This window comes from Mustelus asterias, unplaced genomic scaffold (genome assembly GCF_964213995.1).
Source record: "Mustelus asterias unplaced genomic scaffold, sMusAst1.hap1.1 HAP1_SCAFFOLD_220, whole genome shotgun sequence".
Lineage (NCBI taxonomy): Eukaryota > Metazoa > Chordata > Chondrichthyes > Carcharhiniformes > Triakidae > Mustelus > Mustelus asterias.
In genome coordinates this window covers 499,221-510,749 of record NW_027590204.1, presented here as the reverse complement: position 1 = coordinate 510,749, position 11,529 = coordinate 499,221, and the positions used below count along the sequence as shown (strand labels likewise).

At 46.1% G+C, this 11,529-nt stretch overlaps 1 protein-coding gene across 2 annotated transcripts; it reads right to left on the bottom strand.

Moving 5' to 3' along the window:
• Positions 1 to 3,463: 3,463 nt before the first annotated feature.
• On the bottom strand, positions 3,464 to 6,628 carry LOC144485776 (uncharacterized). Of its 2 annotated transcripts, none has more exons than XM_078203862.1 (2): positions 6,575 to 6,628; positions 3,464 to 4,506 (listed from the first exon to the last, which is right to left on the bottom strand). In XM_078203862.1, exon 2 carries the CDS (start codon positions 4,155 to 4,157, stop codon positions 3,567 to 3,569), a length of 591 nt encoding a protein of 196 aa, XP_078059988.1. In that variant the 5' UTR covers positions 4,158 to 4,506; positions 6,575 to 6,628; the 3' UTR covers positions 3,464 to 3,566. The 2 variants fall into 2 exon arrangements, with proteins under 2 accessions (XP_078059988.1, XP_078059987.1); XM_078203861.1 differs by lacking the exon at positions 6,575 to 6,628 and adding an exon at positions 6,342 to 6,462.
• Between the last annotated feature and the right edge of the window lie 4,901 nt (positions 6,629 to 11,529).

The window sequence follows — 11,529 nt, the reverse complement described above, 5'->3', positions numbered from 1 at the left end:
GAGTGCCCCCTATCTCGAATTGGAGTGCCCACCCTATCTTGGTTTGGAGTGCGCGCCATATCTCGATTTGGAGTGCCCCCTATCTCGATTGGAATGCCACCTATATCTCCATTAGGAATGCCCCCTATCTCGATTTGGAGTGCCCCCTATCTCGATTTGGAGTGCACTTATAGCGGTTTGGAATGCAACTTATTTAGATTTGGAGCAGCGACTCTTTCAGTTACGAGTGCTGAGTCTCAATTAGGAGTGCCCCTGTCAATTAGGAGGGCCCCCCGTCAATCAGGAGTGCCCTTGTCAATTTGGAGTTCCCCCTGTCAGTTAGGCGTGCCACCTGTCAATTAGGAGTGCCCCCTGTCAATTAGGCATGCGCCATTCAATTAGGATTTGAATATTCCAGGGTATAAGTGTTTTAGGCGAGACAGAGGAGGGGCTATGAGAGCAATGCTGGTTAGGGAGCATAATACAGCGGTACAGAGGGTGGACAATTTGGAAGGGTCAGGTAACGAGTCACTGTGGGTGGAGCTCAGAAACAGGAAGGGCGCAGTCACTATGCTGGGGGTATACTCCGGGCCTCCCAACAGCCCACGGGAAGTTGAAGAACGGATATGTAAGGAGATTCTGGACAGGTACAGAAAAAATAGGGTTGTTGTAGTGGGAGACTTTAATTTCCCTCACATAGACTGGAAATCGCTTAGGGCTGGGTACCTGGACGGGGAAGAATTTATAAAATGCGTACAGGAAGGTCCTTTGGAATAATATGTTGACAGGGCAATTGAAAGGGGGCTATACTGGACCTAGTCCTGGGGAATGAGCCCGGTCAGGTCATCAAAGTTTCAGTGGGGGAACATGTGGCAAATAGTGACCACAATTCTGTAAACTTTAGGATAGTAATGGAAAAAGATGAGTCTTGTCCTTTGGGTAAGGTGCTGAATAGGGGGAAGGCTAACTAAAGCCGGATTAGGCAGGATTTGGTGGCTGTTGATTGGGAGAGGCAGTTCGAGGATAAATCCACAACTGGCGTGTGGGAGTATTTTAAGTAGCAGTTGATAGGACTGCAGGACAAGCATGTGCCTGTAAAGAGGAAGGATAGGAAAGGTAGGAATCGAGAGCCGTGGATAACCAGTGAAATTGTGGGTCTAATCAAAAAGAAAAAAGAGGCATACATGAGGTCCAGGCAGCTAAAAACAGATGGAGCACTGGAGGAATACAGAGAAAGCAGAAAATAACCTAAACAGGGAGATAGAAGGGCAAAAAGGGGTCACGAAATGTCCTTGGCAGACAGGATTAAGGAGAATCCTAAGGCATTTTGTACATATGTTCTGAACAAGCGGGTTAGAACATAGAACATAGAACATAGAACATTACAGCGCAGAACAGGCCCTTCGGCCCACGATGTTGCACCGACCAGTTAAAAAAAAAAAACTGTGACCCTCCAACCTAAACCAATTTCTTTTCGTCCATGAACCTATCTACGGATCTCTTAAACGCCCCCAAACTAGGCGCATTTACTACTGATGCTGGCAGGGCATTCCAATCCCTCACCACCCTCTGGGTAAAGAACCTACCCCTGACATCGGTTCTATAACTACCCCCCCTCAATTTAAAGCCATGCCCCCTCGTGCTGGATTTCTCCATCAGAGGAAAAAGGCTATCACTATCCACCCTATCTAAACCTCTAATCATCTTATATGTTTCAATAAGATCCCCTCTTAGCCGCCGCCTTTCCAGCGAAAACAATCCCAAATCCCTCAGCCTCTCCTCATAGGATCTCCCCTCCATACCAGGCAACATCCTGGTAAACCTCCTCTGCACCCTCTCCAAAGCCTCCACATCCTTCCTGTAATGTGGGGACCAGAACTGCACACAGTACTCCAAGTGCGGCCGCACCAGAGTTGTGTACAGTTGCAACATAACGCTACGACTCCTAAATTCAATCCCCCTACCAATAAACGCCAAGACACCATATGCCTTCTTAACAACCTTATCTACTTGATTCCCAACTTTCAGGGATCTATGCACACATACACCTAGATCCCTCTGCTCCTCCACACTATTCAAAGTCCTCCCGTTAGCCCTATACTCAACACATCTGTTATTCCTACCAAAGTGAATTACCTCACACTTCTCCGCATTAAACTCCATCCGCCACCTCTCGGCCCAACTTTGCAACCTGTCTAAGTCTTCCTGCAAACTACGACACCCTTCCTCACTGTCTACCACACCACCGACTTTGGTGTCATCAGCAAATTTGCTAATCCACCCAACTATACCCTCATCCAGATCATTAATAAATATTACAAACAGCAGTGGCCCCAAAACAGATCCCTGAGGTACACCACTTGTAACCGCACTCCATGATGAATATTTACTATCAACCACCACCCTCTGTTTCCTATCCGCTAGCCAATTCCTGATCCAATTTCCTAGATCACCCCCAATCCCATACATCTGCATTTTCTGCAGAAGCCTACCATGGTGAACCTTATCAAACGCCTTACTAAAATCCATATATACCACGTCCACTGCCTTGCCCCCATCCACCTCCTTGGTCACTTTCTCAAAAAACTCGGTGGGTGATATTTGTATCTATTCTCCTGGAAACTGAATGAATCTTGTTCCAAACTGGGTTCAATATCAGACATTTCAGGGAGTCAGGAATCATTCGCCCCTGAACCTACACTGGTGAAACCCCAGGCAGTTCCTCAGTAAGGATTTTTCTGGTTCCTCACCATATATTAGTCAGGATACTGAAACCCAGCTTTTTTACAGTCCACTCCTGGAGGTCCCACTCCCTGAGCCGACAAAATTCAGCAGTGTCAGTGCTGAAGTTTCACAGTGGGAGTGATTCCCAGAGTAACTGTCAATCAGCTCACCATTGATGTCCAGGTTTGTGTATTTTTAGTTATCCTGATGTCTAACACACACACATCAATAAAACAGGGAATTCCTGCAAACAAACTGCAGCTTCTTCTCTGTCTGGACAGACAATGTTTGTTGAATAATTGTCCCAATGGTTAACAGGCTCCTGTGAACTCATCCAACTCGTATTTTAATACTGACTTTAACAAATATATATTAAATAGGTTTATTTTAAATAAGTTAAAACCAGCCTTAAAATGGTAGATATAGTATAATAACCATAGTACTTTTCAGACTGGAAACTTTAACCTGCTGTTTCACTTTGATTTAGGAGCAGATCCCAGTTTTACACCAATCTCTGATTCATGTATCCAGCATTCACCGTCATTCTAAAAACAGAAGTTGCTGCAAAATCTCAATAAGTCTGACAGAATCTGTAAAGTCAGGAACAATTAATGTTTCCAGTTGAATGTGACTCTTCTTCAGTGTCAAAACATTAGATCTGTTTCTCTCTCCAGAGATGCTGTCAGACCTGCTGAGTTTTTACAGCACTTCTTGTTTTTATTTACGAGTTCAGGACTCAGACAAGACAATCCACAATACAAATCTTACAACTGGGCTCGGGTTTATTAACATCAGCAGAAACAGACACCAATGAAAATGGTTGGGACCTCGATGTGATTAACAGCAAAATCCAGTCCTTGCAGTCACTCGTGAACCTGATGGTGTTTCAGCAGGTGAGGTGACTGAGTGAATCCCTTCCCACACACGGAGCAGGTGAATGGCCTGTCCCCAGTGTGAATTCGCTGGTGTGCCTGCAAGTTGGATGACTGAGCGAATCCCTTCCCACACTGAGAGCAGGTGAACGGCCTCTCCCCAGTGTGAACTCGTTGGTGTCTCAGCAGGCTGGATGGATCACAGAATCCCTTTCCACACTGAGAGCAGGTGAATGGCCTCTCCCCAGTGTGAACTGGCTGGTGTCTCAGCAGGCTGGATGAATCACCGAATCCCTTCCCACACTGAGAGCAGGTGAACGGTCTCTCCCCAGTATGAATGCGCTCGTGTGCCCGCAGGCTGGATGACCGAGTGAATCCCTTCCCACACTGAGAGCAGGTGAATGGCCTCTCCCCAGTGTGAACTCGCTGGTGTGTCTGCAGGCTGGATGGCCGAGTGAATCCCTTCCCACACTGAGAGCAGGTGAATGGCCTCTCCCCAGTGTGGTTGCGCCGATGTGCTTCCAGCTGTGATGGGGCTCTGTATCTCTTCCCACAGTCCCCACATTTCCATGGTTTCTCCATGGTGCAGGTGTCCTTGCCTCTCTCTTGGGTGGACAATCAGTTGAAGCCTCGTCCACACACAGAACACGGGTACCGTCTCTCCCTGCTGTGAATGGTGTGATATTTATTCAGGCTGTGTAACTGGTTAAAGCTCTTTAGTCCGAGCACTAGAACACTCTCACTCGAGTGTGGCAGTGTGTTGGTGCTTTTCCAGTCACACTGATGTTTGAAATCTTTTCAAATCAACAGACTGGACAATCATTTCTCCTTCTAGATTCAAAGTCCGATGATATTCAGCTCCCAAGGAATATGACTGTCAGATCTAGACGTGACATTTGAGATTTCGGGCTGTGATTCCTCTTTCAATATCCTGTAAAACAAGTTTACAAAAGTCATCAGTGTCAGTACAGGATAGAAATTCAGAACAGACAATTCTAGTTTCTATGGAACATTCTTTCCTCTCCCATTCCTCAAAAGCTGTAAATCTCCATCCCACACACTCTCCCTCCATTCTCACTCTGCTGTATCTAATATTCACCCTCCCAATTCTCCTGAAGGTGCTGATTGAGGCTGATTGACAGATCCATGCTCACTGCTTCCTGTCCTGGACACAGAGACCATAACAAATAGGAGCTGCAGTCGGCCATTTGGCTCATCGAGCCTTTTAAACTATTCAATGAGATAATTCGTTCATCTACCTCAGCATCATTCTCCCCACACTAAACCCATATCCCTTGATATCTTCAATATCGAGAAACCAATCAATCTCTCTCTTGAAAATAGTTGATGACTGAGGCTTCACTGTCCTCAGGGGTTGAGAATTCCAAATCTTTACCACATCCTTGAGTGAAGAAATCCCCCCACATCTTAGCTTTTGCTCCATCTTCTTGTCTGTTCCCCATAACCTTTGACACCCTTGTCAGTCAAAAATCTGTCTAACTGGAATATATTCAATGATCCTCAGCCTCCACTGGTCCCTGTGGAAGAGAAATCCAAAAGACGAACAATCCTCTGAGGGAAGAGATGTCTGGAAATATATAACGGAGCTACAGTTCCATATTACAAAATATTCAGATCCCAAGGAATATGACTGTCTCGATGTGACAGTTGAGATTTTTGCCTGTGATTCCTCGTTCAAAATCTTGTGAAATGAGTTTGCAAAAGTCATCACAGTTAATATAGGATAGAAATTCAGAGCAGACAATTCTAGTTTCTATGGAACATTCTTTCCTATTTCATTCCCAAAAAGTTGTAAATCTCCATCCATATCAATGGATTCTCACCTGGTGTTGTGAGACTTCTTACTGTGCTTACCCCAGTCCAACGCCGGCATCTCCACACTCTGAGTGGAAACAGAGAGAAGTAGGAGAGGCCGGAGGTGAAGAGAGAGATTTTATTCATCAACAACTCAACAGGAACTTTGACAGAATTTCCAAACCCTGTGAACACCATCAGCTCCAAGTTCCTCTCCAACTCACACACCATCCTAACTTGTCTGACATCCAGTACTGAAAGAACAGAAATTTATTTCATTTAAATACTGGGAAGACTGAACCCATTGTGTTCAGTCCCCACTACAAACTCCACTCCCTCGCCAACAACTTTATCTCTCCTCCTGGCAACTGTCTGAGGCTGAACCAGGCTGTTCACAACCAGGGTGAAATAGTTCATCTCAAGATGAGCTTCCAGCCACATGTCCACATCATCATCAAGACCACCTTCATTCATAGAAGCATTAATAGTAATTAATAATAATGAATAATAAAATACAGTGTAGAAGGAGGCCATTCAGCCCATCGAGCCTGCACCAACAACAATCCCATCCAGGCCCTATCCACATATTTACCTGTTAATTCCCCCTGATACCAAGTGGCAATTTATCATGGCCAATCCGTCTAACCAGCACATCTTTGGACTGTGGGAGGAAACCGGAACACCCGGAGGAAACCCACACAGACACGGGGAGAATGTAGAAACTCTGCACAGACAGCGACCCGAGGCTGGAATTGAACCCGGGTCCCTGGCGCTGTTAGGCAGCTGCACTAACCACTGTGCCACCGGGTCACATGTCAGTGACATCGCCCGACTCCAGCCCAGTCTCAGCTCATCTGGAACCCTCACCCATTGCATTGTGACGTCACACCCTCACCCATTCCATTGTGACATCACACTCTCACCCATTCCATTGTGACGTCACACACTCACCCATTCCATTGTGACCTCAGGGCTTCCCTCTCCGATCACAATCCCTGCCGGCCTCCCACATGCAGCCTCAATGGCGGCAGTCAGCCCGGGTCTAACACTACAAGCTGCCGCTCCATTTGGTACAAAGGGGGGGACCGGGAAGTTCATTTCCGGGGTTTGGGTTTGAACAACATGTTTACAAAGTCTCTCCACCCACCCGCCACATTTATCATTCCCCGCGCGCCGCCCTCTACCTCGGATTGATCTCGCTTCCGAGTTAAAACCGCCTGTCCGTCGCCATTACCCGCACTTCCTGCCCCTCATTCACTCCGATTGGTTGGAGGACCAGCCGCTGCCACTCGGTCCTCCAACCCCGCCCCCTCTTCTGATTGGTCCGGAGCTGCCGTCAATCAGTGCCCGGGCATTGTGATGTGGAGCATGCGCAGTGTCATTGCTGTCCTTGGCGCTTGTTTGTCCCGGAGAAGCGGAGTCAGCGTTAGGCGGTGGCTGGGAGGATTTGGAAACACTTTGTGGATCCGCAAACCCTTCAGAATCATTGTCAGCTCCCTGGTTTGCAGCTGCGGGGCTTCTCCCTCCCTCCCTCCCGGGAACAGGCCCAGGTTAACGGCCCCATCCTGGCTCAGCCACTGGAGGATGGTTCACATCAGAGGATGGGGGAGGGGGACAATAAGAGGTTACACTTTGGCCTCAAATCAATGAGGACTCTGATCTCTGGGAAGGAAGGAAACCCTGGGAGGTGGGCGGGGAGGATTCACAAACACCCGCTGGAGGCCCCAACACCCCCAATAAGACCCATTGGTTTTATTGTCAGACAGGAGCTGGAGAACTGAATCCAGTAAGATTTTTAACAACACCAGGTTAAAGTCCAACAGGTTTATTTGGTAGCAAACACCATTAGCTACCATTAGGTGTTTGCTACCAAATAAACCTGTTGGACTTTAACCTGGTGTTGTTAAAACTCTTACTGTGTTCACCCCAGTCCAATGCCGGCATCTCCACATCAGAACTGAACCCAGACAGAGGAGAGGGAAGGAGCAAACTGGGAGTGGAGAAAAGAAATGGTGAGATGGGTTTGGATTTCAGCGCAGGGAGGAGGGAGAGTGTGTGGGACAGGAATTTATTGATTTGGGGAACAAGAGAGGAAGAAATGTTCCAGAGAATTAGAATTGCCTGTTCAAAATTTCTATCCTGGACTGACAGTGATTAACTTTGTAAACTCCTTTTACAGGTGAGGTGAAGAAACATCACATCAAAATCAGACAGAGTCTCGATTCACTTGGACTTAAATATCCTCAGACTTTGAACGTGGAAGGAAAAATGTTTGTCTTCTGTCTGGAGGAGAAGATTTCAAACATCAGTGTGACTGAAAAAGCACCAAGATACCCACACACCTGAGTGAGAGTGTTTCAGTGAGTTGACTGTGGAAAGAGCTTTATCCAGTTACGCAGCCTTAAAAAACATCACACCATTCACAGCAAGGAGAAACTGTACACGTGTTCTGTGTGTGGATGAGGCTTCAACTGATCGTTTAACCTGGAGAAACATAAGGACACCAGCACCATGGAGAAACCGTGGAAATGTGGGGACTGTGGGAAAGGATTCAGTTACCCTTCTCTGCTGGAAAATCATCGGCGCAGTCACACTGGGGAGAGACCGTTCACCTGTTCTGTCTGTGGGGAGGGATTCATTCAGTCATCGGGCCTTTGGTCTCACCAGAGAATTCACACTGAGGAAAAGCCATTCACCTGCACCTCCTGTGGGAAGAGGTTCAGGCATTCTTCAGCACTCACTGTGCACCAACGCACTCACACCGGGGAGAGACCATTCATCTGCTCCGTATGTGGGAAGGGATTCACTCAGTCATTCCACCTGCTGTCACACCAGCGAGTTCATTCTGGGGAGTGGCCGTTCACCTGCTCCGACTGTGGGAAGGGATTCACTGGGTCATCCCACTTACTGTCACACCAGCGAGTTCACATTGAGGAGAAGCCATTCAGCTGCACTGACTGTGGACGGAGTTTCAGACAGGCATCCTCCCTCATTGCACACCAGCGAATTCACACTGGGGAGAGACCGTTTACTTGCTTTGTGTGTGGAAAGGGATTCACAGTTTTACCCACCCTGCTGAGACACCAGAAAATTCACACTGAAGAGAAGCCATTCAGCTGCACTGACTGTGGAAAGAATTTCAGGCAGTCATCCAACCTCACTGCTCACCGACGCACTCACACTACAGAGAGACCATTCACATGCTCCGTGTGTGGGAAGGGATTCAATCGGCCATCCAACCTCTCTGCTCACCAGCGAGTTCACACAGGGGAGAGGCCATTCACTTGCTCCGTGTGTGGGAAGGGATTCGCAAAGTCTTTCAACCTGCTGGCTCACCAACGCACTCACACTAAGAGGCCATTCAACTGCTCTGTGTGTGGGAAGGGATTCACTCAGTCACAATGGCTCCTGAGACATCAACAAGTTCACAAGTGACTGCAGGGGTTGGATTTTGCTGTTTTTGCTGCTGTTCAGTATTGACAGTCTGACAATATTTTATTTCTGTTGATGTTAACAAACCCTATAACTAGCTGGAATTTAATATTCTGGAAGTGTCACTGATTTTCAGGGCTGCAATGTCACTTTTTAAAAGCACCACCAATGATCTTCCCTCTTAACTGAAGAACTCTCAACAGGAACCTGTTTAGAATAAAATTAAGAACTTTTGCTTCAATTCTAATTTGATCCTTGGGGCAAAATCTACAATTCATTCTCTGAAAGATCCATCTGCAGGGCACAAAGTATTTATTTTCAATGCTTGTATTGAGATTTTCTGGAAAGCTACTCTTTGATTTTTAAGGGCTATTTTTTGGTTTCCAGGGCATCGTTTTCCATTCTCAGTAACTCCTTTATTAGTGATGTAGTCACGTAGTAACATTACCTTTTGTGTTTCTGTTAGTTTACTTCTTTGAATAAGGTAGCACAAATACTGAAGACTGTGTATACATTAAATCTTTTAAATTGGAATCTATGAATGATATTTTTTGTTAACTTATTTTAAAAATACTCCCATACTCTCTTTCCAAAATGAGAATTCTAACTATTTGACACAAGGTAACTGAATCAGATGTTTACTGGTTCAGACGGTGGAGCAGGAAAAATCTCTCCCGATTCTGATCTTCATTGTGTGTGGATTTACATTGATAACCCATCAATAACCTCACTACAGCAGCTGAGATCAGCTCTGACCGGGGATTCTGTATGTTGTCTGTGAACGTTCAACTGCAAATAAAAGCAGTTTAGAATATGAACCTGGATGAATGGATCTCAATTTCTAACGTGACGACCCAAGTGATTGTAAGTACGTTCACAATATCTGGTTACTCCAATTCCTGAGTTGTAAACCCCACCTCCTGAGATATATAAAAATAATCGAGACTTGTTCAGCAGAATGGGGAAATCTCTGCCGATGGTTGGATCATTCCTTTTGAGGCTCACACTGCTATGAAACTAGTTCTGTAGCAGGAAGACACAACTCCTCCACACATCATCGATAGGCTGCTGAGTCAGGGAACTTCTTTTTTCAAAATAGGTGGCAAAGCTGTTCTTCCAGTTTGAGACTCTGTCTCTGCAGATGTCGCAACATCGGGAGAGACAGAATCTGTGATTGGAGGAGATGGTCCTCACAGTTTCTGCCTCTCCCATGTACAGGATGATCTTTTTCTTCCAGTAGTTCCTCACAAGACTTAATTTCTGCAGGCCTTTTGGCAAGTCATGTTGCAGCTTTATAGAATCTCAGTTAGGCCGCACTTGGAATATAGTGTTCAATTCTGGTCGCCACACTACCAGAAAGATGTGGAGGGTTTGGAGAGGGTGGAGAGGGTACAGAAAAGATCTACCAGGATGTTGCCTGGCATGGAGGGCATTAGCTATGAGGAGAGGTTGGAGAAACTTGGTTTGTTCTCACTGGAACGACGCAGGTTGAGGGCGATCTGACAAAGTCTACAAGATTGTGAGGGGCTTGGGCAAAGTGGATAGAAGCTTTTTCCCAGGGTAGAAGAGTCAATTACTAGGGGGCATAGGTTTAAGGTGCGAGGGGCAAGGTTTAAAGGAGGCAGGTTTTTTACCCAGAGGGTGGTGGGTGCCTGGAACTCACTGCCGGGGGAGGTAGTGGAAGCAAATACAATAGTGACTTTTAAGGGGCGTCTTGACAAATACATGAATAGGATGGGAATGGAGGGATCTGGTCCCCAGAAGGGTAGGGGGTTTCAGTTCAGTTAGGCAGCGTGGTTGGTGCAGGCTTGGAGGGCTAAAGGGGGTGTTCCTGTGCTGTAATTTTCTTTGTTTTCTTTTGAGAGTGAATTCACCCTCCACAGCCGTTCATTTTGAACCCTGGATGAAATATTCTCACTCTGGGTTTAAGGCTTCCTGGCGTAATACACAGATTTAGATCTTACCACCAAACACCAATTCATATCCTCATCCGAGTCCCAGATTTAAATGTGATTGTCCAAACTAGAAAACATATATAATTTGACTCTTTTTAAACCTGATTCACCACACCCTGCCACACTAACCACAACAGATTGTTTTTGGGACCAGTTGTTCCATTGAAGTCTGTGTTGTTCTCAATGATGACAGTTTTAACCTTCTCCATAACCTGTCCTAGCCCTTCTGCCCTCCAGGGGGCTCTGTTTTTCTGATGGTGACATTCCCTGTTTACCCAGTCAGCCCTTGAATTGTTTGTGAATCCAGTCACATGTCGGTTAGACTGGATCAGGGCGGCAGATTTCCTTCCTGAAAGGGCATTACAGAACCAGATGTGTTTTTACAACAATTAATTCATGCTCATCAATATTTTTATTGAAACGTGGTGGGATTCAAACCCAGGTCCCAAAATCATTATAATAAATAGAGAAAATGCTGGATAAACTCAGCAGGTCGGTTCTTTTCAGAACTCCAGCATCTGCTGGATTTTGCTTTACCTCCAAATCATTCCCCTGGATTACTCCTGCTCTGGCTCTAATTCCAGTCAGCTCAGACAACAAAAACAGGTTTCACAAAATCACAAACATTTAAAAAAGGAGGTAGACAAAAGGCAGGTAACTATAGGCTGGTTCGCTTAACTTCTGTAGGAGGGAAAATGCTTGGATCTATCATCAGGGAAGAAATAGCGAGACATCTGGATATAAATTGTCCC